General features: G+C 43.8%; 1 protein-coding gene across 2 annotated transcripts; it reads right to left on the bottom strand.

Annotated features, from left to right (window-relative positions):
• On the bottom strand, positions 1 to 27,930 carry LOC136718137 (sialate:O-sulfotransferase 1). 2 transcript variants are annotated; one of them, XM_066695768.1, is made up of 10 exons: positions 26,503 to 27,930; positions 20,755 to 20,926; positions 12,418 to 13,208; positions 12,038 to 12,152; positions 9,266 to 9,450; positions 7,371 to 7,492; positions 5,126 to 5,300; positions 4,754 to 4,918; positions 3,512 to 3,712; positions 1 to 2,730 (listed from the first exon to the last, which is right to left on the bottom strand). In XM_066695768.1, exons 3-10 carry the CDS (start codon positions 12,851 to 12,853, stop codon positions 2,378 to 2,380), a joined length of 1,752 nt encoding a protein of 583 aa, XP_066551865.1. In that variant the 5' UTR covers positions 12,854 to 13,208; positions 20,755 to 20,926; positions 26,503 to 27,930; the 3' UTR covers positions 1 to 2,377. The 2 variants fall into 2 exon arrangements, with proteins under 2 accessions (XP_066551865.1, XP_066551864.1); XM_066695767.1 differs by lacking the exon at positions 20,755 to 20,926.

Here is a 27,930-nt window from a genome sequence, read left to right on the forward strand (position 1 = left end):
TGTGCTTCGTTCTATGTATTTTAAATGTTTCAATATTACAATGCACAGTTTGAAACAGAAGGGGAACCTGCCCCTTTTAAAAACTACATTTGATTGATGTTCTTAGGCCAACTACATACAGCAGTACAGTCAATAGGGGTATAGGGAGTTCAGTTCATGGTAGTCCGACAGAGGTTGATCCAAACAATCTCTTTTCTTACCAAGGAATGGTTAACACCCTTGACAGTGTCTAGCATGGAAGCCTAGCAGAGATTTAGTTCAGACAGTAGACTTAAAAAAAAAAAAAACAGTGATTGCTACCATAGTGTTAATACTGTGCTGGTCCTCATTAACCAAAACTGGGGCAATTATAATATTTCTGTTGCCATTAACAGGAAAAAACTAAAAATGCCTTTACAATAACATGCTTCAGACATGCACAGTCTGTCTCTCTCGCTCACACACTCGCACGCACACATACACACACACTAAAGCAATCCAGAACATGAGCTGGCAATGAAATCACCTTTTTAAATGAATCGCAGTCTGCCGATGCACTCTGGAACCCAGGGTAAAATCGAGAGGATGTATTATGTGTAGGCACATGTTTTATTGATGAATTTCAAAAATAGAGACTCTCATATTTATCTGTATAAACCGGATTTGTTCTTTGTGATGTCACAGTACTAAAGAGAGATTGCCTGCTCCTCCTCTCCAGACTGCATTTTCCCTCTCTGGATTTCATTAGGATAGAGTCCCTAAAAGCCGCTGACAAAACCCAGGGCCGAGTGTGTACCTGTCTGAATAAAATCTGAATCTGAGATCACGGTGATTCCTACAGCTCCTGCATGTCATAGAAATATATACATACATATGACATCCGTATTGCTGCCTTTGCTTGTACATGGTGGAATGGGCTGGTTTGACATTTGCAATGATTGCTTGAACTTTTCTGCTCTGGTTTTAGCCATGATCAATTAATGCATCAGGTGCAAATCAGGAAACTGACTGAATTGGCATTTGCATTTGAATTATCAATAGGTACAGTAATTACCCGGCTTGTAATTTGCAGACACGGCTCTTGTTTTTTCATTTTTCACCTTCAGCTCCCATTTTGATTCCCAGTGAAACGCTGTCACGGTACGCGAGCGAACAGATCCCAGTACAGCCGGCAGTGTGGTAATAATAAGCTGGAGGACTGGGGGCAGATTAGTATGAAAACATACATAAACTGTAACATTAGTCTCACCCCGAGGCACACGGCAATGCCTTCCTCTCGAGTGTTAACCTGGTGAGATGCATCATCATCATCGTAATCAAATAAGCCGAAACATCATCATCTGCTTCATAATAAGTCCTGATGTACTACAGTAAAATGCCTTTTTTATTTTGGTACATTTTTTTCCCCTCTTTTTCTGTTTCAACTGGTAATGGTTCTACAGGGGATTTGAACCACTTGCACACTGAAGCTATTCATCACGTCAGCTCTGTGGTGATCGGGGCTTCATTAATTCATATTAGGAATGTCTTTAACAGGAGCCTGTTCCACTTACGATGGGAGTCCGCCAGCTGCTCTCTCGTCTGTTGTTCTTAAGACCAGCAGGAGCTAAAACATGCGACCAGGGCTTTGAAGGCTCGATGTGGGGCTGCCTCCGTAATGCAGCTACTAAAGAGCTGGAGGTGCACTTGACATGTTCTGCTGGCAAAGTCCCATGCTGCACCGCTTTCGTCTGCAATTAAACCTCGGGAACGCTGTGTTTTTCATCCCACTGGCGTGCCTCTCTGCATCAGGGATGTTATTGTGCCGTGTGAATTCAAACCTACTTAACTGGACCGAGTCTTGGATTCCTTGATGCAGGGGGTTAGGTGACAGAAACCCTCACCTCAAAATGGAAGTACAAGTGCAGGTACAATAGGAAGATTTGAATTATTTAAGCAAGGCATGCAGCTGAAATATACTTAGTAGTTTAATCAGGCAACAGAGGTTGAGATTAATCTCTCCTTTATATATATATACAATATATATTGTATATATATATATATATATATATATATATATCAATCATCATCAAGATTTCACAGAATTCTATGAGGCAGTAAAGAATGGTACATTTCTAGACAGACAAGTGAGTTTTGGCATCTGCGAACATGAAGGAAAAAGCAATCTGAAAATAAGATGTTAAAAAATCCTGTTAAGACTTGTTATTTTGCAAGTTTTTCATTAAAAAGTTGGAAAAAAACACCTTGTTAATAAAGCCCACCACTGCTTTAAAAAGGGGTTTGTCTTGTGCCCTTTCACCTCTACGTCCTCGGCGGTTGTGCCATCAGTTTTGTGGCAAGGTTGGGCCCCCCAGCCCAACAGGAGAAGATGTCGGTTAGGTCCTCTCTTCCTCCGGCATCATCTGGGGACGTACTCCTGTGGCAGCCCGGTAAAGTTTTTCAGCTTGAGAGCCTCGTCCACGGCCTTTATATAGCCATCGATCATCCGTTTCATTTCGTCCGTGAAGGGGTCGAACGCCCTCTGCCGGGCCCCCGAGCGTTTGAAGTTGCCGTCCTGGTTGCTCTCCACGCAGAGGAGCCGTTCGTCCGTCACGCTCATGTCAAGGAAGTCGGTGATCAGGTGCAGCTGGGGGAACAGCGATCTCTTCAGCTCCTCGTAGTGCACCACCAGAACCCGCCGGCCGAATTTCAGCCAGTCCAGAACATGGGACGCCCACCACGAGGCGTAGCTGCCCACAAACTCCGGCCACTCTGTGAGGGACAAAACAGAGCCAGGACAACCATTAGCAGAAGCGAAGGGCGAGTGGAACTGATCAGATCTGATAACTCCAGTCTGGTAGGACTTGTCTTTCCAATTTACATTCCTTTAAGTCCGTTTTCCATATCTTTCGACTAGGTGTCCACCATCTTGGTTCTGAAGGGATCTAATTCAGAAGAGATTTAAGGAGTTACAGCCCTCCAAAGGGGACCCCATTCATCTCAATTAGATAGGCATCTACTCGATAACAAAAAAACAAGAGATTAGCTGAGGTTTTGTCTGAACTTAATCACTACAGCACCTTCACATTCATCTTTAATATCCTCGCACTATTCCGAGATGCCAGTTATCTCTGCATTGGGTAACTCTATATAAGAAGTGTTGCTCATTGGCAATGCAATTCCAGTCACTTATTAGAAAGCATTACCTGACTGTGTTTCAACAAAGAAAAAACACAAAGTGATGAAACATTTGCATAATGAAAGCGGCTGTGCCTATGCACTCTTCAGCAGCAATTATACAGAGAAAGGGGAATGACATCTCTGCATTCGCACAACCCCAACTTAACAATAGACATGGTAATAGAACTCTTTCAGCATTGCAAAGTATTGTGTATCGTACGCTCGTCTCGTCTCGCAGAGTAAAAACTCTCTTGCAAAACTCCGGCTTGACCGAAATGTTTGACCCATGCTAACTCTCCTTCATTCTTAACAGGAGCAAATGTTAAGCGTTTCACCAAGGCCGTGTGGGTGATGCAGAGTGGGAGACGCCAACCTTTGCTTTTCCAGTGCTGCTCAGAGGCGTATCCCAGGTGCCCGGCACACTTCCGGTTGAATTCAGCCATCAGCGAGCGGTACGGGTTTCGGATCAGCAGGATGGCAGAGTCGTACATCTCGATCTCCCTCTTTCCGCTCTCGTGGGTTTTCACGCAGATGGTCCGCCCACTCTTCCAGTAATCCTTCTCCCCCTTGAAACCTAAGAGCAGGACACACATGACGCAACTGACTGCGAACGAGGCTCTGGCACCCATCGCAGGTTCCCTTTCCTGGAAATCTGCTTGGGCGATTTTTCTCAGAACACCGTACTGTAAGAGTGCAGTCCAATCCAATAAGGAGATGAGGGGTTTTCAAGGAGCATTTTACCCCCGCTGTTTATTCTAGTGCTTGAAATAAACAGAATGCTTCTTGCCTTTTTTGAGTGGTGTATGATGGTACTTCTACAGTTAGGCACTAAGTGAGGGAGTGACAGATTCACATTCGCCATTTGGCACCTTTGGACAGCGCAGAAGAAAATAAACACTAGCTAGAGAATATTCTCAATTAAAACACAGTATAAACTACACATAATGGTAGATGTTGTTTCTTAATACAAGTACTCTATTAACTGCCTTAACATGTGAAGAGGTTGACAAATATTTCTAATATACATACATATATAAATAATCCTGAAAACTTTTATTTTTATTCATCCTTTTTAAGATTTTCAATTTGTAAATCATCTTGGCTCACCTGTAACTGCAAGGAAGAGATACGGATAACATACACATATCCTCCAAAATGTGCTTTGAAGGCCCGTATTGCAAATAACAATCCTTGGGCTGCAGGCAAAATTAAGTTGCAGCCATAGGTGCCTGACAAACCACAGGGGGGTGCTAATGAGCAATAACGTTGGCTATCTTCGAGACCACCCAGGCACCAAGTCAAAGTCAACAAATGATGGACTTTAAGAACCAGCCTGCACTATCTATAAGATGCTTAACTTGAAATGCTTTGAAAAAGGTCAGCGGAAAGTTTGAAGTAGAGATGTTCGTGTTTTGCGGTCCACCTGAGCTCTTACCTGCCTGATTCAACTCAATATGGGGTTAACTGCACCAGGTTAACAAATCAACTATGTTTTTAAGCTGTTGGTCAATAAAGACAATCTATAGAACATCCTGGATGGTGGCCCTCAGGGACCACAATACCTCCTTCCCAGGATTAAAGGAAGAGCAGTGGATTCCAAGTTGGCTATAGTTACCTTTGTTGTAGAGGGTGCCGTCAAAATAGTAGCTCCCAGTGTAGTAGCCCGTGGCCAGCTCGATCAAATGGCGCACCCATGTGTTTCCCGCACCAGGGAAGCTGGACAGAGCCACCAGCTTGGTAGTCTTCTCTGGGAGGAACTTCCTCTCCATGCATCTAGTGTCTGAGGGCAGAGGGGAACGGGCGCAGAGAAGTTAGGCGCATGGTTGAAAACTTTCCCTGAACACCCTGATGTAACGTTCTCTGAATGCTGCCCGGTGGCATTATTGGCACATTTGATTTGGAGTCTCGGCTGACCCCATATTCACGCTGTTATTCTGGAAACCAATTTGTACAGCACTGCACAACCAACGCCTGACCCAGTCCTCACCTTGCACAGGGGTCTGGTACACTGCGTAGTAGTCCGGGTCTGTGGGGGTGGTTGTGTTGGTGCTGTTGGGGTTTCTCTCGCACCTCGTATCTTCAGCTGGGTGGTGCAGTGTGAAGTGGGGGGAGGCATAGCCACAGAAGCAGTCCGGCCTCCGAAAAACAGCCAGGGGGAACTCCTGATGACAAAACAGTTGCTCGATTATCTGTTTGTTAAACCACGCCACGGAGGCAAAGCTTAATTGAAAGCAGATATCATCATACACCTTTAAGGAACAGTCTTAGTGTTACCCTTTGCGAGGAACGACAATTACATCCCTTCTCCGGCTGTAAAGGACAGCTGCGTCTGGCACCATCGCTCAGATAGATCAAGCTCAGGCAATGTCGTCTTGATATGTTTTCTCCTTTATTCAGAGATTACTAAACAGTTTAAAAGCCAGACAAGTCAGGACGGCCGCTTATTATTTTCTGAACATCTTGGGCTTTTAAGCCGGTTTTTAATCTCTGAATTTCTCTTTAGGGGAATCAGCTGGGATGCCAAAAGTACAAGAACAACAGCTGAGCCACCAACAAGAGCCAATTAATCCCCCCATAGTGTGATATCATCTTAGTGGCGCGATGACCTCAGCAAGTACACAGCTTATAAAGTACAATCTACAAACAGCCCTCCTGTTTAAAACAGACAATGGGAAACATTTAGTGTGATCACGAGCCCTGTATGACAAATCCACACACACGTCTTTTTAAACCTTCTGAGTAGCTAGAGGGAAGCTTATTTAATGCAAACAATTTTGCTTTATAATATATTAAAACAAAACATTGCCATTGATTTGGCAGGAGCTGCATCATAGTCACTTTGGACTGTAATGAGAAAAGTCAAACGCATTCTTTATTTCAGATCTGTCCCGCTGTTTCCCTTAAGTGCTCTATCAATGAGATTAATACTCATCCAACTATATCTTAACAGCAGATGCATCTTTTAAGGTTTCCATTATTAATGCTTATATGCATTTGTAAAGCGTTTTGTTTAAGTTTTATAAAATGGGACGCTGTCCTTGCTCTTGCAGGGTGAAGCATGAGTAAGACTCACAGGTACAAAACTGAGAAAACAGTTTCTCTAAAAGCCCAGACTTGCAGATGGTCCCCCCCCTTTTAACATAGATTGTTTCAGCCATTTGTTCTGCTAAAGCTTGTCAGAGAGAAAGTGTCAAGCTTTCATGTAAAAGATGCATCTGCTGTTAAGATGTAGTTGGAAGCTTACTAATCTCATTTATAAAGTACTTAAGGGAAACAGCGGGACAAATCTGAAATAAAGAATGCGTTTGACTTTTCCAATTACAGTCCAAAGTGACTATGATGCAGTTCCCCCCCAAATCAATGGCAATGTTTGGTTTTAATATATTATATTTTAAAGCACAATTGTTTACTTTACATTAACTCAAAAGATTTAAAAAGACGTGTATGGATTTGTCATTGAAAAAAAAACTGAAACTGCAAAGCAAACACAATATTGTCCAGACCTTGATGACCGCAATGCTTAAAGTGCAGTAAAGTTCCTGTGTGTACTTTCACGTGTTGCACAATTATGGCCCCGACATCAGTTTTGAAAAATGTATTTAGCCACAGGTTTGGATTAAAGTGCTCAGATCTCTTATAAATATTAGACTTGGCTTTGAGGTGCAACAGCATTTGTGTATTTGAGAGCAGATCTACATTTTACATGCATAAATTCATCAGAAGACGAAATACTGGGTTGATCGAAGTCCAAATCAAGGATGTTGGTTCAAGCGAAATTATGTATTTCTCTGAGGCTGGCCTTGGCGCATTTTTTATGGAGAGAGAGAAAAAAAAGCTAAATAATTTTGCAGTTGGAGCATGTAACAGCACAATCCAGGTTTAATAAGGGCTAGAGTAGATTGCAGACATGGGTGTGAAAGATTGATTACAGAAGCCATTGATTCTTGTAATAAACGCATTAAATTTTAAACAGCAAGATTGTTTTCAGTGACTCTGGGAGAAAAAGAAAAGAAGGGAAAAAAAAACAAAATCAAATCTTCATTGGAGCTTCATCCAGCGAGCTATTATTGGGCGCTGAGAACAATCAATGGTAATCTCTGCGTGAGAAAGGAGGCTTTAAAAAACAAACAAAAAAACACAGCAAAAACTCTCATTCACACAATATAAAAAACGGGACAGTGACGGGAAAGAATGGCTGCCTGGAACGCAAAAGGCTATTGTTGTCTCGATACCTGATCCGTGCACACTTCAATGCAGGACTGGGATGTTCCGTTGGGTGGGACGCAGTGAACCGGGAAGGCAGCGGTTGTGTTCTTTGGCCGTCTGTGGCAGCCCCGATAGCGCACATTCCTGTCTGGAAACGGGACAGAAACAGTCCGACATCAGTCAAGCTAGAGCCCTTTGTTCAAGCAGAACAAAACAAAAACAGTACGGAGGCAGATATGAAGAGCAGAAGCATCGCTGTACGATCCTGTAAGTTGGATGTAAATCCTGTTTGCCTGCCAGCGTAGGTAAACATGACCTGAATAATACATCTAGTTTCCTGTGCATATCAAATAACCAATGTGTTTAAAAATGTAAGCACTCTAAGCTGATTGATCAGTCAAGACACCCCTTACCGAATAGTACACTTTCTCTAGTTAAAGGAAGACACACTGGATTGCCATTGCAGTTCTTGTTCAACAGTGTCTATAGTGGCATTCAGACAAATCAGTGCTCTGGTCTAATATTAATCATATATAGTAACACATATAATATTGTTTTCTCCCTCATTAATACATAGGGCTGGACCAAGCAATAAATGCATGGTTAGGTCAAGGCTTTTATTTGGTCTAGCCCATAATCTGTAGTTTACAAGCCTTTGGCCTTCACTGTATATAGTATACTGTATACAGTAAAAAGTAAAGTGTATATATAAACACATACCATGATTATCACGGTATTCTGTCTCTAACTGCAGTTATAACACAACAAAAGCATCGTCATAATTTTCTTGGAAGGAAAAGTAACTTGTGGCACCATATCTCATTTGTAAGTTTTGTGTTTTTGGTGGATTCGAACCTATTTTTTTCTCCTTGCCTCGTAAACTTCACATCAATGCATTTATGTAAACCGGGATTTATGCAGGCGCTGGCAACTGCTGATGCAACAGCAGCCCCTGTGTGTCGGCAGTATAAATGTGATACGTTTGTTTAAGAGAGGAAATTGCAGTCATGTCTGTTTGCAGATTGTATGGCAGTTTTTTTTTTCCTTTCTTCCCTGCCCTTTCAGAAAGATGAGATAACTCTAGGAAGCCTGTGGGCTGAGCATTGGAGATGCAGGCTAGATCAGCATTATCCAGGGCGCTTTTGTCTCACGCTTTACCATACATGCCATCTGTATGAGTAAAGTTTCCTCGTGGATCTGGGAGCGGCGCGCATTAGAGATGCTGTTGTCTCTGTCATTCGTCTTCAAGGGCAATTTCCCGGTGACTCTGCGTCGTGTCTGATTAAGCTAGGCACTTACAGCACTATTAGAGAGTGAACTTTGCGCTTTATCGTAGCTCAGCTCTTAGCCACATGCCATTACATGCTATAAAAACCCACCACTGCACACCTTTGAATAAGCCACTGTAATTTAACTCAAGTGCTGGGGCTTGCTAACCCATCTAACTCCACTAAAGTAGACAAAGAAACAGCATTACCACTGACCTTGCACTCAAACCCTTGCACAACACAATCATGTACATCTGTGTGTATGTATAGAGAGAGAGACAAAGAGATTTTTTTAATAGATTTTTGACATGACATTCACCAAAACAGATGTACTCCACTCAAATGACCTCAAGAGCTCGGGCTATAGGTTATGGTAAAAGATTCTTATGGCATTCAGTCTCTGTGAATCTGCAACCATGTGTTAAACCGTGTTCGGAGAGCCACCAGCTGTTTTGTGAATGTTGTTATTTTTATGTATTGCAAACGGGGGAGGTCAGCCGCTGAGTGGTATAAAATGCACATTGTTAACAGCGTGTTTTTCTAAATGTAGTTACAGATCCACCTAGAGACTACATGAGCATAGACAGTTCATGAGAAATTAAGCATTTTTCCCCCTCTCTGACTGACAGATTGTAGAAAATGCATGCACTTACATTTTTTCATTCCGGGATGTTGGTCCTCAACTTTGTAGATAGAGAGCCGCTCCACCCCCCCGCAGGCTGATCCCTTCTCCCCCTTGCAGTCCAGATTACAGTCCTCCTCCCTGGTGCTGGGGCTAGTGATGCGGTTCCCACAGTAACACTCTGCCCCGTACTCCAGACCTGCAAACTGGTACCCACTGTGGGGAGATGAAACAAGACATCAAGTTGGTGTCCGGGCATTGCTTAACACTGATGTCTATAGCTACTACTGTATATTGTGTCGGAGATCCGGAATCAAGGATTGCATAGGGAGGGAAGTGGTGGTGGGTCAGGACTTACGGCTGTGGTGTGAGTTTTGGGAGGCAGTTGGAACTGATGACACAAAGTCCGAGATCAAAATCATTGTAGATTCAAGCAGGAAGCAGGTGTTTCTAAAAGCATAGCTCTTGATCAGTGATTCTCTAGCACAGACACGCACATCCTCACTCACACACATCCTCAAGAAATATCCTTCGTCAGGACATGCGGAAATGCACAGTGAATGTTCTGGACACGCAACACGGTAGCTATGAAGCTGTACCTTTCAGACTACGAATCGAGGTGCAGAACCCGTGGCCATTTAAGTTCTTTTAAAATTTAATTAAGAGAAATCATAGTGTTGGACTTGTATGTGGCAGTACGTTCTGTTCCTAGCTAGAATTGTATTACTTTCCACCTTCGGGGGAATTTGTGTTGCCATGTTTTCATTTAGCTGTGAAAACTAGACTGTTTTCTTCTGCTGCTTTGTTCTGAGGCTTTTTGTTCTTCAGCGTGTGGCACAGCCTAAGACATCACTGTGGATGTCTGAAAGGTCTATTACCCAGCCCTGATAGCATTCCTCTGTGCAGACAGCTGCGTGTTGATAGAGCCAGTGTGGTTATCATTGATATCAGATGCTCATATAGATAAGGTTTCTGTGGAAAGTGTGCAACAGTTCTGGAGCAGAAAAAATTGTGTATGGAGCTGGGAGCCTGAGGGGATTGAGCAAAGGACTGATAACATTAGGGTAGAGGGTTCGAACCCAGTCTGCCGAAATGTGCAATACAGGACAGTGTATACAGGACAGGACAGAGTCATGGCCACTTCCCTCAGTGTTCTGATGATGGATAGATATGATATGTGTGGATATACCTGTACACACTAGAACTTAAACGAGACAGAGAGACATTTTGCACAATGTTTTCTTCATGGATTGTCAGCTGCAGGTGGTCGCATTGACAAAACCTCCAGAGTAGAGTGCGAGCCAAGGCCTGGCGCTGGAGAGGGCTTTCTGTGCCATCTTCTGCAGGTCTTTGTTTTTTGGGATTGTGCTGTAGAGCATCGACAAAGCCCCAGCGAAACAGCTGATTGAAAGCAGGCAGGCAGGCCTGGAGCTCCCTCTGCACGGATCGATGGCCGTCCCAAGAGGCTCACAGCTGGTTATCACCCAGCCTGGGAGGCTAACATGTGGTTATCTCCCAGCTTAGCTCAGCACGAGAACCCAGCTCCTGTCTGTTTCTGCAGCACTACTTAGCTGCACCACCCAGCAGCTGCCGCTATTAAAGCCCTGGTTTCCGGTCGATGAATCCGGATCTTTTGAAATGTTGCAAAATTCGTGCCAGCCATCTTTCCATAGTTACGCCTCTCCCAGACACAGTAGGATTCCGGTTCCCCACCTGCGTAACGCGGCTCTCTCCCGGTCTCAAACACCGGTGCCCCCCAGCAAATCGTTCCTGCGATCCAACTCCACCGGAATCGACCCGCTCTCTATATGTTGCTGTGGCAACCTTGCCTCGAGCTCCCCTTCATTAATTTTGTATATTAATTGCCCTCAATATGTGGCATGCACAGAAGCAGAGCTCTAAGTGGATCTATACCTTCAGAAACGGGAAGCATGCAATTATCTTCTCCCCTTCAGTTGTTAACAGAGTGTGGCTGTTTGCTGGTCCTCCCGGGGATGGGAATACAATACTGCTAAAGCACAGCGATGAACACCGAGAGGCCGGGGCTACAGACACCAACAGGAAAGACTAGAGTAAGGTTTCTTTTTTTCTTTGTTTAAACAAAAGGAAGCCCTCTCTATTTACAGTGTCTTTATAAGCACATATTAACTCCGCAGTTGTTATGCGGAACAAAACCAAACCTCTGCACCCTACCCGGAGTGTGGAAATACCCATTCCACAGCATAGGGGATTAGACTTTTTGAAACTCCCCACAAAAACTGAAGTGAATGTAACTGGCTCCTGCACACCATGAGCCGAGCTACAACACTGCATTCATGTTTTCATTTGCACTGCCTGATTACTGATCTATAAGTGCACAATCAAACAAACCCCGTTATTGCTATTCATAGTATCCACGGTCCAGGTGTTGGCAGTGTGATGCATGTCTACACTTAAGGCAGATTGTACAGGGCACTAGGATTAATTAATGAGATGGGCATTCGAGTCCCTTCCCACTTTTCTACCTCTTATTGTTCGATTAATGCAGCTGGAGGAACACAGACAGGTGTTGGCTGTTTTGCTGCTCATCATTCACCGTGCGAGCCCCAGGACTGCCGCCCTGTGAGACTGGAGGATCCACTGTTCTGCAATAACTGGCTCTCGGCCAAATTGCAGCCTTCCGATGCCAGCTGGCACGAGGGTAAGAGTCTTGCATTCTTCCCCGGCACTATTTCATTACTTCTTCATACTAGTCTGGCGCACAAGAATCTATCTGGCTACTGTCTATGTCTCCCAATGCGTGTGATTCACGGGTCCCGTTTACCTTTCCGAGCAGGTGTCCTGGCACAAGGTGCTGGTCATTTTCCGGAAATCGTAAAACACCGTCCCCTTCAAAGCCCGTTCCTTGGAGTCGTCCAGGAAGCAGCCAATGTAGGTGCCTAATGGATATCCAGAAACAGAACAAAAAAGTGTGTGACAAAGATAAGAAACATCAAGAACTTTTTGTTTTCTGTATTCATTCAAATTATCCTTTAAAGATCACTCTGCAGAGACTGTGGAAAAAGCTGAAAAAAGTAAACAAGCCTATAAGCCTATAAGTGATGTTCACTCTTGTGTCTGAGGAGTGATTTTAATTCTAAATTGTTTAATTAAAATCACTCTGAACAGCATGTGAGAAAACCACAGAATTAAGTGGTATCCCACCTTTGTGCCGGACTTTCCTCTTGGGCGGCCCGCGCTCGGCTCTGGGCTCCTGCTCCGTCATGAGGCTGTGGAACCAGCGCCGCCGCAGGTGTCTGATCTCCAGATTGCGGGACATGAGCCAGCGAGGCCCGTTCCTCCGGCTGGATGGGTCCAAGTTATTCTGTGTCTGATCCGTTCTGCCCAGCATTTTGTGGGTGCCGCGAGGGCCGTAGACATCCCCCAGGCTGGCTGGCTTCAACACAGTGCTCTTGGCCAGCGTGGGTAAGGAGGGCAGGGGCTGGAAGCTGGGGGCACCCCGTGGAGAGAGTGGGACGGCCAACCCAGACCGTTGCAGGAGCAGGACGCTCCCGGCCATGATGTAGGCCGCACCCAGGAAGAGGAAGAGGAGCTGCGTTCGCCTGAGAAACCTCTGGAGTCTATAGAAGGGTTTGGCCATCCCCCACTCCTCACCCAACGCCGTGGGAAAAAGAAAAGACCCCCTCTTCTACAGCAACATCCCCTGCGGCGCGCTCTGGGGCTCCCGGTCCACTCATTCCATCCTCCAAGACCCCACAAGCAAGTCCCTCAGCTCCATCCTGCGCCTCACTGCTTACTGATGGGTCGATTTTCTCTTTTTTTTTTATCAATTATCCCGCTGGGTGACTTCGGACGACCGCAACACAGTGTCTCACAAAGCCGTCAGCTTGGTTGGACTCCTGTCAGAGAGTAGGAGGCGTTTTGACTCCATCCTTGCCAGATTTCCACAGCACAAGCCTTGATTAGCCGTCTCTAGAGCAGGTGGGCCAGCAACCCTGAGGTAAAAACAGAATGCCAGTCAGATACGAAGGCTTTTTCTTCAATACTGTTTGAGAGATAAAAGATGACATAAGACACGTCTCAATCCCCTCCTATTATTTCTTATAATGCCTTTTGGATATTTTTAACCTAATCACTGTAGACCCAAACGTTTTCCCGGACATGACTGCCAAAGTCACGATCTGAATTAAAGGAACTGGTCTTTGAAAGCTGAAGTGTTTAACAATGATTATTATTAGAAATGCTGCACAATGTTCATGATTTATTTCCTCGCAGACACCCGTATCCAGAGCGTTTAAGAAGTGAAATTGTGCTCGCCGACACATTCTACTACAGCATTAGTTATTCTTCAACATCAATTCTATCCTGCAGTACACTTTATTCCCATTTGTTTTTGGCAGATTGTGTTCAGTCACCACCCGAACCTGCCTGGGGAATTCTCAAAATGATGGTTGCCGAACTGATGCCAAAATAACTAGAGATTCAAAAATCAAGTTGTTTTGCTGTTTGCAAGCAGACTGGCTTGGATGCGGCCTGTGTGCCCCTGTTGAACATATCAATTACAGCAGGAATGATTCCCCGCTTCTCTGTAATGAGCCCCCTAGTGAAAGAACACTGTGTCCTTCCTTACCGAACCTGTCTCCGGATTCTTACAGAAAACGTACAGCGACAACAAGTACAGCATGCTTCAAAAAAGGGATGCAAGGTTAGTCTTCAAAAAAAGAAAATATAAATCTGCCTGCCAAAAGAGCTTGGTAACAGTAATGTACTGTATGTTTTTGTGTGTTATGTTTCTTCTTCAATGTGTAACAGTGCTAGCTAAAAAAAAAAAAAAAAAAGTTGCTACCAAGCTGGTGTCCAAAATCCACAGAGAACTCGGAGTCAGCCAGGGAAGCATGCTCTCCAGCTGTGAAGGCTATAATCTATACTGCACCGGAGTCGTTTACAATAAATTTGGGAAGGCAGGTTATATAATGAGAGGTTTGGGCCTTCGCGGGCCGTTTCTCCAGCTTGTTTCCCATTAACGGAGAAAGCAGGACAATTGAGTGCGGGCTGCCAGCTTGCATTAATGAACACTAAACAAGCATGCAGCGGCAGAGGAGCACGCAGCGGGTTACGGCGCGCTCGTAAACGAGGCAGGAACACGAGCAGGTGGAGGGATGAGGTGGAAGCCAGGTCTCCAGTCAGGAACTCGGAGCTTAATGAGTCTGAAAAGAGTCGTGTTAATTGTAACAGTAGCTCCGCATCTGCAGCATCCGACTAATTTCAGAGGCTTAAAGTGCAGCCCTAGCAAATCACGCTGGGATTGAGGTGAAAAAAAAAAAAAAAAGAGACGCTCAGTAGGACTAATGTAGTTCCAGATTGTAGGGGAGGGGGGCGGGGGGGAAGAAGACATTAGTTTTGATACAGCCCTGCTTAATGTTTTGAGTCTTCTGTATGGGTAACCAATATTTAAGGGCAACTGAACAGTATTCTTGCAACAAATAACAACAACAACAACTAAAATGTATTTTTTTTTCTCAGTTTCAGACTCAAAATCAGGTTCAGTTACCCCCTGCACTTCAGGGTGACATTTCCTGCTTTTGGTCTTTAATCGCTGCACTGGCTAGACTGTCCCCATCATTTGGGTCACGCTGTGCAGAATCGTGGGGGTCTCCAATGCCGATAAATCTCCTGCAGCATGTGGGTGAGCCCTTCGTCTCTGCCCCGGTCTGCTCCCACATTAGGGGTGAAATGCAAATCGGGATATCGAGAGTTTGGTCTCCTTCCAAATTGGCGAACAGCCTGCAAAAATGACCCCTGAGAGCTCTTCTCTGGCCCTTTTTAATCTGTACCCAGTGCTTTGGGGTCTCCTATAAAAAGCAGTTAGCCATGAATTAATGAATTTCCGAGAGAGGTAATGAGAGCGTAAGTGCAGACGGGCTGTTAAATGGTGGTGTTGTTTGGGGCAGGAGAATCAGTAGAGCCATTAGCTACTCCTTTTACACCGAGCGAGAGACCCATACAGAATGCATAGCAACTGATTGAACGCTGCTTGAGAGTCTGGACACGGAGAGGGCTTCAGGTTTTTATTTCCTTCTGTGTTTTGTTAGTTTTTTTAATCCTTCACTCATTTAACTCACTTTGGCGTTTGGTTGTATAGGTTTGAGCAATTCACCCTTTTCAGTTTTTTAATTAATACATCTAATTCTCCGTTTCTCTACCTGTATCCCTGGCGATGGTGCCGTTTATTAAAAGTAGTTTCCTATCCGCCCGACACCAAGGGATTTGTACTACTTGGTCTGGTTGAGTTTTTGAATAGAAGGAATTACTTGGTTCCCAGAGGGGTAATTGGTTTTCTGGTGATGTATCAACTGTCAGATTGTTCAAACCTGCGATTCAGCCCCCCTTGGCCCAGACTGCTCCGCTAACTAAACACTTTCTTTTGTCAGGGTAACCCTTCACCTCTCATTTTGAGCCTACGTTGGCAAGGCGCCTGGATTCACACACACACACACACACACACAAAAGGGCCCAGAGTGAATTAGCTTCCTTTGCAGACAACAAGGAAAATAAGAAGCACATTTGCAGAAGAACGTGATTGCTTTTGTGACATCTCCCTCAATAAGACTGTCAGCTGCTGAGATCGGGGCCGATTAATTTGCATTTCTGAGACAAAGAGGTGGTTGTCATAGCCCTGCAGTGGCATGGGTGAGTTTGGAGAAGCCCTGACATATATACAGTCGTCTTTAAACGAATGTGTAGCTAACTGCTCCAGATCCTTACACGAGACTCCCCTGATAGTTCACAGGTGGTTGTTGTGTACATTAACCTAGGGGGATGGCACAGCCCCCGTACCCTTGAAGAATGGGTCGGGATCGGTTTTGGTGGGATTGTGGTGCTTGAATCTTAAGAGTTGGCTGTTGGCATATTTAGTGTCTGAAGGAGAGAGATGCATGAGTGACAGGCGTCTCCGCGTCCTGGATGTGCTTTATCGGCGACAGCACTCTGTCAGATGCATCCACACATCTTTCCAGCCACCATATATAACAAAACCCTTTCAAAGAACCAAATGGCATTCTATGAAGATCAAGACCAGTGGTTAAGATCCATTCTTCCTTTACCTCCGCAGATGAAAAGGGCAAAGGGGCTCAATTGTCTCTCTCTTTCTTTCTCTCTCTCTCTCTCTCTCTCTCTCTCTCTCTCTCACATGAACCAGAGCTCTTTGCAGGTCTATTGAAGTGTATGTATTACAGGGTAAGCCATGGTGCTCTTAGAGACTACAGATCCCTTGGTGTGAGAGTTATTGTTGCTTACCCCGGTTCTTTTTCAGTAAGACTCACTCACCCCTTCCCTGGCACTAGCTGAGACCTTCGGGAACTCTATGGCACCAACCTGACCCAACCTTTAAAGGGACCATGTGGTGCCACTGTTTACAGCAGGAAAAATATAATACTGACATTCACTGTTCCTGAGTAATGGAGTATTTTGGTGGCATAATTGCACATTGACTTTTATATATGCTATGAAAAATACAAATGAACATACTAATAATCCAAATATGCCACGAGCCTTTGTTCATTATTAAGCAATTAAGTAATTATTAAATAATTAAGCAATAATACTAAAAATACTGATTAGAAAAACAGATTGCTATTGGCTTTATACATTAACTATTTTCCTAGGAAGCTCTGTTGGCACATTTGCTTTTGGTAGTTTTGTAAAAGGTGAAGTAAACAGCAATAATTTAGGAAATTGGTGCCTGGGGGATCTCTGTGCCGAGGGGAACAAGTCTGAATGCACATGGCTGAGAGCTGGTTGTCTTGATTTTGAATGGGTAAGGACAAACAGTGCGTGAAATACTCAAGCCTGTCCTGTCCCAATAAAAGGTCCCACGCCAGGATAAAGGAGTCAAACTGCCTGCTGTAGTTGAGCTAATATTCAGAACTTCAACCCCGTATTGTGCAAATGTCATCTCAATATCTGACGAATCCAAAACGCACAACACAACAAGAATGCTCGTTCGCTGCCCACCTAAGCTGACAGGTACTTTGTCCTCTTTTAACCTTATTAACCTTATTTAAGCTTATTAACTCGGCTTTTGTTACCTGGAATGATTTATCTATTGTAATTTATTTGATTTCATTGTAGTTGTTCCACACATGTGCAGTACTGTGACAAGGAACTTGCGAACAGTTTCTTTCTCTTTTTCTGTTTTGTTTTTTTTACAAACCTTTAACAAACTTGGTACAGCCGCCCAGAATCAAAGCTCTTTCATTTTTCAATTAGGTGTGCAATATTGTAGAGCAGAAGAAAACAGTTTGAGACTGAAAGAAATGGGAGGAAGAAAAAAGATAATGAAAACTTTTCGAGCAACAAAGCTGATTGATAGTTCTATTCAATCAGTAGCTAAATGAATGCGGTTTGAAGGGTTTTTTTGTACCTGGAATAGTTCAGAGGTTTCAAAAGAGTATTAAAGCAGTCACCCAGATAGATACATGGTTTATGAGTTCTATTTTTCTTGATTTACAAGACATATAGCATTTATTTTGGTACAGATGAATAGATAACATGTTTCTCATGGTTTCTCACTCCTGTCTCCTGTGTATTTTGCCGTGTTGTATGAATCGAAGCAGAGGGACTTAACCTCAACTGCAATTACACACACTCGGTGTCTCTCTCTCTCTCTCTGTGTCTATCTCTCTCTCTAATATATGTATCAGCTTGGGACAAACTGATCTCTTGTGTTCAAATCTCTCCAAAAGACTATTGAGTTCAGGCTGACTTACTGATATATAAATGTCAGATTTTGTACTGTTGTGCTGTGTTTTCAGTCGCCATCCCTCCCAGTGTCTGTCTGCTCCCCTGCCACAGAGTGTTGATCTTCCATGACATTGTTTCACACGTCGCTCCGGATTGATTCTATTTCTGGGTCGTTTGTACAGACACCGAGATTGTGTTCTGTGTATACGTTTCAGTCTCTGTCGAGTGTGTAGGTGTGGAGGCACGCTGTCTCCTTGCAGCGCACAACGCTAGGTGAACCTTTTAGCTTTGTTATCTGGGAGTGAGTGTGAAATTTTGTCAGAGGAAAGTGGTTCTCAAGCTTGGATGTTTCCTCGTCTCTTCCGGGGGTCTTTTTAAACACTTCAGCCTGGCATGGAGAGGTGTTTGTGTGCGTGTCTGTATGGGTTCTGGGTGTAAAGATTTTTTTTATTTTAAATTTGGAGGCACAATCAACAGATTCCTGATTTTACACGTTAATTTCTTTCAAGTCTAAGGGTAGTTTTAAATCCTCCACGCTAACTATATGGTGCGCTGGACTCTGTGGAAGACGACGGTCGCTCGGAGAGGGCAGTGGCTTGCGGGTGACGGAGAGGGAGAAGTGCCACTGAGACTGAACATCTTGTACCTGCTCCCTGGGATAAACTCCAGCCTGGAGCGCTCCCCATCTGTCTCCCTACACCCACAATATGATTTATTGCCAGAGAAAAAATAAAATAAGGCGAGCCGTGTGCGGAGATTAAAGTTCCTATCACTCACTCACAGAATCTGAGCTGCAGCTTACTGCGAGTGTGTGTGAGTGTTTGTGTGTGTTGTGTGTGTGTGTGTGTGTATGTGTGACCCTGATTACTGCCAGAGTTCAACATATTTTCATTTATGGCTCAGAGTAATTTAGGATTTAAAGCAGAGGCATCTCCTTGTCAGTATCGATTAAGCCCTCCCTGCTTATGTTCTGAAATGAACCCATCTATTTTGATTTTCATTTTATTTTATTCCCCTCCCTCCCCCATCCTTGCCTTGCTTTGAAAATGCCTTTTCTCCGGGGAGTCTGTAGCTCCTGCTCCACTTGCAAAGTTTAGATCCTATATTTACAGGTTGACAAGGAACTTCATATTATAGCTATACTTTATACAGGCTAACACTTACTAGTAAACATATCAAAAGGCAAATACATCACATTCTGCCGGCTTTGCTGTGCTTTAGACTAAGCTTTATCAGTTTCTTTGTGTATTTCTGTCCTACGAATGCACAGCAGCCCAGGGCAACCAACACTGTTGTAAGTAGGGTGAGGGGGGAAAAAAACAGCACCACAAAACTCTCTTCTCTGTACTTTTTGAAGGGAGTTGTTCTCTGACAGATGTCTTAGATCAAAATGCTGAAGACAGTCATATAATCTCTTTTTTCCCTTTCTTTTGTTATTTTGTTGCATTTGCCAGAAGCAGAGAGAGCTAACAGAGTGTGAAGCATGTATAGCGGATACATATTTCTGTAATAACTAAATTAAAGGCAATCGGCAGCAGCTCAAATTTCTTTTTTTAAAACAAATCTTGCGCCATCCTTTAATTAGCAACAGCAACAAAGACAAAACAAATCTTTATTGCGCGTGAACAGATCTGGAAGAGATTGCAGCAAAAAAAAAAGGAAAGCAAGGAAACAGGATTTTATGTAGCGAAAAATTAATATCATGAAATAAAATAGCTTCTTTCTTTTAATAAGATAAGTGATACTGATAAATCCACTTACGACAGCGGATCTGTAAGTTGGCAACATTACCTCCTGACAAGACGTTAAAAAATAAATATACAAAATGGAGCCCATGTCATAAATTTGCTTCCAGTTTACAGCAGCCCCTTACGTGACCTGTGGAAATGTCACGAATTATACTGGCAGACACCAGACTTACCAGTTACTTAAGGGGGTGGGTGAGGACTGTTGGGGGGGTATGGAAATATATTAACCGAGGCATTAAAATTTTGTTAGGAAATGGACTGTCCTTAGTTATTTATACTTTGTGTTGCTATAGGCACATTTACATTCCCAGATTTATAGCCAGCCCGTAAACAAGCCACTATAACTAAAAACGGGTCGATAAATGCCTGCTGAAAGTGATCACACATGCTGGCCCCTGGACATGGTTTTATTGACCACTAAAATAAAATGGAAGTGCGTCCAAAAGAGAAAAAAGAAAAGAAAAGCTGCAGAGCCGAGATTGTGTTGCAGACACGAGGCAGAAGCGTCTCTCGGCAGCTCCGCGGCACCTGGGGAGTTTCGCATTAGCTAACTGCACGGCAGACTGTTGCCTAGGGTCCAGAGCAGGAGAAAAGAAATGTGTTCAAGCGCCCGTGTATCTAGTTCACATGGAACTGGGGACATCAACCGTATCCGCAAGAGAGCCCTCAATGCACTGCGTTTATTTCCATATGCAGTGACCCCAGGCGGCCTACAAGAAGGGCGCACTGTAGCCCTCCGATGAACCCGCCACCTCATCCCACAGTTCAAACCAGGACTCGACTCGAGCAGACATATCGTGGCTTCTAACGATAAATTAAACCGCGATAAAATACGAATTTGTACTTTGCGATTCGCAGATAGGCCAACGTTTTGATTTGGTCTAGCCCAATGTCCCGGTTGTGCAGAGATCACAGCCCAGGATCTGTTCATAGTAGTGCAACCCTGCATTGGCACAGTCATCTCTCTGTAATTACAGGTTGTGTGGTTGTTAGGTACAAAGAAATTAACATGTAGTATAATGAACATCCTTTATTGCAATAAATTACTCACCAAATAACATTTTCAACTCCAGCTGCGCTCGCTATGCTGATTTCGATTTGAAGACGCGAAAGGATACTGCCGTCCCTCCCCACCGCGCAGCAATTTGTTTACACGGCCGTTGGACATCGATGGGTTCACAGGATGTGAAAAGTGCTGGGGTATGCCATACCCAGCCCCTCTGCTGCAGGATCAATTGCGAAAAGCAGAGGTTTGCACAAAATCACAGAGCAAATATATTTTTATGACCAGAGGAAATTCGATAAACGCATTAAGACAATGATTGAATGATCATTATTTGGACGTCTTGCAGAAATAATGCCACAATTGTTTGTAATCACATTATTAAGCAGCCTACATTGTGATCATAACAGGAAAGTGCTTGGGAGTGGGTACGGTATAAGCAGCTGACAATCTTTTCTCAGCTTGACTGTCTGCCACTCTGGCCCCCAAGAGGCAACCATGACCTTCTATGCAGCTTCCGTCGCCAAACGAAACAGAAGAAATAAAACCCTGAGTCAGGCGACAAACTTCTGTTCCCTCATGGTCCCTCTCTCTTCACATCACAGTCCCTCTCCGGCGGCATTAGACCCACAAAGAATGCCAGAGCCTCACAATTAACTGACAATGCAGCTCCTTCTTCTATTGACGATTGCAAATAAATCCCACAGACTGAAAAAGGCTCTTGAATAGCCATGGATGCCTGCAATAAAAGGCCTCGCTAATTTTTTTTGTATTCACTCTGTCGGAATGTGTACGTAAAAGAATGCACTTGGATTCCCGGTTCCATAACTAATCTGCGATTGGTGTTCGCAATGTCCTGTTGAGTGTTCGCTAACGTTGTTGCTTTAAAAAAACAGGCAAACTTCATGCGCACCAAACTGCTGTTCCACAAATGGCTGCTTCCGTCAACCTGCCACTAATTTCAATGGAAGGTTGACTTTGATTTGCACTCAAATATCGCAGTCCATTTCACAAAGTGTCCTATTAGCCTGACTTGCCAAATCTGTGCTTTCCGAATAATCATTTGGAGATAATGCAGGAAAAAGCCTATATGTCGGAAACCCTAAGCTCTCACTCATGAATGCACACACACACACACAAGCGCACACAACCCTTTAATTCTGGGGTAGCTACCACATCCAAACTCTCAACCCAAGCCCTGAAACCCAAAAAGACTAAAGAGGTGACCAAGCCTAAAGCTGTTAAAGCAATTTAGTCATTGTGTTCACATTCCCTTAAAACAAAAGCCTGCTTCCCCTATTTCTTTCACTGGACGACACTCGGTCCGTTTTTTTTACCTTGTCTTTTGCATGGTTTAAGTTCTAGTTCATTCCAAGTTACAGTAGTGGTTTCACTTTTGCATTCAGTATGTCTACCGGTATTGCCCCAAGCATGCTGGTAGTAGGTCAGGCTATTCTTTCTGCTGGGATTGCAATATATGATGTATGAAAAATAGAATAAAATACACAAACACACTCACACAGCCAGGCAAAAAAGGAACAAGTGAACTGCATGTAACAAGGGCTCAGCCCAATCAATTATTAATGGGACAGATTATTGCTTCTTGCCTCAGATGAATCTGGCAAAAGCGATGTCAGAGAGAGGCTTAGGTTCCTGCCTCTACCTTAAGTGGATCGGAGACCACTTAGGTAGTTCAAAACAATCCAGCGCTTGTCTCAGCTTAATTAGGATTAAAAACCAGCCCTTCTCCCCCAAACAAATTCATGTTTAAGAAGAGGTGGGCACTTCTGAGATCCCCGTAGTGAACAGCTTTATTAAAAGAGGTTCGGCCTGACTTGACCTGTATCCTCTAGAGGGAATATGGAAGGAGGGGTGTGTCCGATGAAAACCCCCAGATCTGCCAGTTAGTTTCAGCTGCACTTTAGAAGCTAGAAAAATCATCCTGAGTGCAAGAAAGAGAAAAATAATAATGTTAATCTAACGGTACTGAGGGAAGAAGCAGCGCACATGAATCACTCCCTAGAAATCTCACGGCTTCCCTACCACCCATATGTTGAGCATCTGTGTGTCTCGTTCGTGTGAGACTCACAACATCCACAGTACTGGCTAGAGAGGCGTCAGGTAGTTGGCAGTGTTCAATTCCTCATACACTAACCCCAGCCTACAGGAGTGTAAAGCCTTCGAATTAACCTTGACCCCTGCCATCCGTTCCAATCCAGGACACTGCCCAAGCAGGCGCAGTTGTTGCCTGACTGTCTGGGGGTCACGAGCTGCATTTTATTCCTCTTCCAGGGAGAGAGGCGGAACATTAAAATCGCAGTTCTGCATTCTGAACAGTGGAGAAGGAGAATTACGACTGCTGGGCACAGTACAGCTCATTTATTTCGTAACACCCCATTTGCACAGACCGAGAAGCCCGTACACTGACAGATGCAAACTGGGTCATTTAAAGGGCAGTGGAAAAGACCAAAAGTTGCCCCTAGGAGATGTTTGATTAATCAACACTGGAACGCATGGAAATATGCCGCCATACAAACAAATCTCGCTGTTTTGCTTTTGCATTTCAATAATGGCCAACATATGACGGAAATAAGATCGTGCACAGTGAAGCCTTTTGCTGATTTGAAAGTGATTGTTACCGCGTATGGATCCAGCTATATAGGTTAATATCAATTGAGCTGACATCAGAATGACTGTATAAGCGGACCATTACAAGGTCATGTAACACAACTGGTTTTATGTACAACAAACCTTGCCTCAGTCTGTTCTTAGTAGAGGAATAAGAATCCCCTGAAAACTACTGTGTTTGCATTTTGGACATTTCTGTCATGTTTCTCCATTAAAGCATGTGGAATTCCAGTAATCCATCCCATTCAATACTTATTTGCTGAGGAAAATCCAGTTTAGTACTTTGGAAAATTTGTTTTGCATTTCCGTGTTTGTTAAAGGTGTGGTACTCCCATTATGACAGCCCATTGCAGTCACTGGGAGTAATGGTACGAGTTCATAAGCACCTGTCAGCCCTGGTTCTCCCAACACAGAAAGCTGCTTTAAGTGCATTTGCATTTTATTCTTATTAACGTGTTTATCTTTTATCACCTACCCAAAGTGCACTTAGGATGAGCAGCATTTTGGAGGCCCACATTAGTGCTCAATGGCACTCGGCTGCTTTTCTATATCAATGATGACCGATCGCAAGGCGCTCGCCTTTACCACGATCGTGAAATATCACTATAAATAACAGCTCCCTTCCGAAGTTGCTTTTTTTTGTGTGTCTTGTTAAAGCGAGCATTAATAAACTGCCGTGGCAGCAGAACGTTCAGCAGGGCCTCACACTACAATTATGTTGAACATGCAGATTTAAAATTATTAACTTTATGTTATCTGGGGATCTTCTGAGTGGTTTTTTAACGGGCTGCACTGGTGATTGTAAGAGAGCTGTATTCTGGGAGGAGGAGGGGAGTTATTTGCTCTGACCTATAAAGCAAGTGTAACTGGGCACAACGTGTGTGAAGAGTCTGCTACAGTGCGACAATGGAGACACTCCCTTGGGTTCTCCGTGTGTGAATGTAGCCTGCTATTTGCACCAATTCCTCACATCTCAGGGGGCTTCCTTGTTTCATAATGGGTTGGTCGCTTGTTTGCACTGTGCAGTTGGGGGAGTATACACTGAGAGGTGACCCAGTTCAAGTCAGTGCTGAGGATGCTGCAGTTTAGACAGATGTGCAGATTCAGTTCTGGGGTCCGACTGCAGACCTACACAGACTGGCTGCTGACTTTTGCTCCCACATTCCTGAAAGTCAGTTAAAATGGACAGCATCACTGGAGTCTATTCTTCACCTCCAGCTCTTCCACAGCACATACTGGAACATTTCAAGTTCTTAACATTTTGTATGTTACTATAACTATGATTATTATTAGCTGTTATTTCTTGCATACTGAGTTTAGAACCACCAGAGTGATTTTGCATTATTATAATTAATTCAAATTCAGCAAATACGAATGCAAAACAAGCATGTCAAATGAATGTTGTATATCTTTCAGGAGCGATTGCTTGTTCAACACAGCAATGTAAATGTTTGGTCTCTTAATATGTATTTTTTCGGAATACAAAAACACGAATGCGTCTCCAAAGCATCTTCTACGCGCTACCATGTATGTTCAAATATGTATCTGAATTAGCTTAGTGTACTTGAAATGTAACTAACTCGTAGCTTGGTTTGTCAATGCACGTCTCTAAACAGCATCGCAATACAAAAGCTCAGCACTGGGGTCCAAACAGCGCTACTCTGTGAACAAGCGCATCTCAGCCGTGCAAAGTACCGACAAGAAACACCATGTAAGTGCCACTGACGGTTTTCTCGTTATTCTTGGAATCAGATGGAAATCAGGTATAACCTCTGATTATTAGTTTATAGGTCACATGTTTTTCATGCACAGGAATAGCTGTGTTCACGTCACAGAGGTCGCGTTCTTGAAGCGCAAATTTCCGCAGTTCTGCGCAGATCTGCACCTGTGAACCAGTTTCATTACATGCAAAGTGCAGATCTGTGCAGAGCTGCGGAAATTTGCGCTACATGACCGCGACTTCTGCCTCATCATGTCCATTAGATCAGTCCGGTGTTGCACTAGGACGATTATTGTATTTGAACTGTTCCGTGCATACCAGGCTAAACGAATAGGAGACCCTTACTTTACTGTTTTGTCAGTAATGTAAAAGGTAAAAACAGCAGGACTACTTTTGTATGAATGTTTGCTGAGCCTCCATTGCCAGGAGTAACTGCAAGTAAACCCCCACTAATGACCCCCGTATCAATCCGCTGTCCACTGGCGCAGCCTGGACTCACATCCATTCAGTTTGTATAATCTGGATATACCCTTTCCCAAGTTAAATCTTGACAGAAATGTATTATATGTGTATATGTATAATTGCACATTTTGTTTAGTTATTGTGTCATGTTTTAGAGAAACAGTGTCGCCAGTTCATCGATATTTAAACGCACATTTTGCGTGCTGTGGCACCAATAACTATCGGTGCGATCTGGACACCTGAAGATTTATGCATCATCGTAATGCCAACCTTCAACGATTTGATGTACTTCTGATAATAACTATATAGCTGGATGTCGATGACGGAGCACGTTTAAAGTGGACACAGTACTCAAAGTAGTAGGTGTATCGTTAATAATACGGAAGAGAAATGTAAATCATTTTAAGTAGGCACTACAGTGCTGTCACCAGAGCTTCCCCTAAAGGTAATTATTTCAGCTCACACAGCGCATACAAGTACGCATTTAAATGTAGATCTGGCAAGAGTTGTGTAATTTTAATATGTTCAATTATAAAGTTAACACTAACCCTAACTTAACACATATTTATGCCACTCCATTTACCTCGCCTAAACCAGTTATAAAATGCACCTTGAAATGAAATGAGTCCTTATTGCAATGCCAGGCACAATAAGTCACTGTAGCATTGGTGTGTGGGCTATACTTCTCTATGCGATCACAGCATATCAATCCAAGTAACCTAAACTATTTCAGTTCCACTGATATATTACTTTTAAGTTATTTATATTTTTATATATATATTTATGTATATATAGGGCAAGCAAAGAAAAAAACATAACATTATATTTTGTCTGGATGACATTTGAGGATGTTAGTCGCTACTGATGAGCCGCAATGTGTGAAGTAGCCTATTGGGATAATATCTCCTAGGAAGGACACTGAAAGATTCACTTTCATTTGGACATGTGCAAACTTGGGGCAGGAGATGCATGCGGCAATTGCTTACCTTGTGTCCAGTGCGGTTTGGTGGGAAACACATCTCCTCCTGCAGGGCTTTAAGTTTCAGCGACAGAACAATCCAGCCTGAAGCCGGCAGCGCAGCGCATCACCGGGGCTGAGTGCCGGGCATTGCAGCGCTCAGCCCGTCTCTGCGTCTCTCTCTCTGTGTCGCTAATCCGCTGTCCTGTCCGTCTTTCCCATTGCTGTGGACGCACTCGGACACCGCCAATCCTTATATCCACATCCTCGCCGTCTCTCCTTGCCTCCCAGCCCCACGTTTCTCCCGCAGTTCCCAGCAGATCGGCTGCTTATAACTGGCCGAGCGGCGGCTGCCTGTGCGCACATGCGCAGTGCGCGGGGAGCAGAAGAGCGCCGGGGGTCCGCTGTGTCCGGGGGGCTGAGAGCGCATCCCCCTCTCCTCTCCTCTCCTCTCCTCTCCTCTCCTCCGCAGACACCTGCCGTGGGACATGTGCTGAAGGGTAGCTGTGGGGAGCAGGACGAGAGCAGATCGCAGTAAATCATCACTGCTGTGCCATAGACGCCACTATAGCCAGGTCTGCTCCAGACGAGGGAAGGAACAGGTTATGCAGAATATGATTGGACCTGAGCATAGTCAAGTATTCATCTGTTGGTTTTTCTTCTTCTGCTCCTTCTCCTTCTAATGCATAACATTGTATCTGCTTCATGCACAGTACAATGCTTGTTTGTAGTCATGCACTGTAATAACATTGAGCAAAAAGTTGACCCTCTAGTCTAGAATTGACATATTTTAATCTGATAGGGAGGGAGATATATTTTATTGACAGTACAGCTATGCATCATTAAATGCATGAAGTAAATCGCCTGCTAATATAAGTCAAGTCATTAAAATGCCACTTGATCTGTCCGCTTATATGGCGACTGACAGTCTGTGCGTCTTAAACCGGTAGGTCACAAGTTTTTCTTCATCAAATGGGCTAAAATCCGATTCGTCCTGTCCAATGTCAAGTGCACAGCAGATCTGTCAGTCACCTCAGTCAGATGTCAGCCAGACAACTGGGAAATCCATTTTTATTTTACAGATTACCTACCTGTTTCAATCTGCGTCATAAATCATCAGACAAAGACGCATGTAAAAGTAGTTTCCATTAAAAAAGAAAGCTTAAGAAAGTAGAGTTTTATACTCGAATAAATATGAGTGCGTGCTTGCAGGCACGTTATGTAGATTTTATAGACGATTTGTAACAATTGCCTTTGCAAGAGTTTCATATAGCTTATCCAAGCTTATACAATAACCGAGCAGGTCTGCAACTGTGCATTGATTGGCAGTAAGTTAAATATAATGTAGCTGTAGCCTTCAAATGTACAATAGTGAGGAGAATGCAAAATAATAGGGTATAATTATAGAAAAACATCTTTCAGCTAGAATATTTCCGAGCATGTTAAGGTACAACCA

This window comes from Amia ocellicauda, chromosome 22, assembly GCF_036373705.1.
Source record: "Amia ocellicauda isolate fAmiCal2 chromosome 22, fAmiCal2.hap1, whole genome shotgun sequence".
NCBI classification, from domain to species: domain Eukaryota; kingdom Metazoa; phylum Chordata; class Actinopteri; order Amiiformes; family Amiidae; genus Amia; species Amia ocellicauda.

Excerpts from the sequence above, each read along its gene's own strand:
- LOC136718137 (XM_066695767.1), bottom strand. The coding sequence starts at position 12,853 with ATGGCCAAACCCTTCTATAGACTCCAGAGGTTTCTCAGGCGAACGCAG. Across the intron at positions 3,713-4,753 it reads CGGCACCCTCTACAACAAAG|GTTTCAAGGGGGAGAAGGAT; the intron begins GTAACTATAGCC and ends TCCTGCTCTTAG. Across the intron at positions 2,731-3,511 it reads GCAGCACTGGAAAAGCAAAG|AGTGGCCGGAGTTTGTGGGC; the intron begins GTTGGCGTCTCC and ends TGTCCCTCACAG.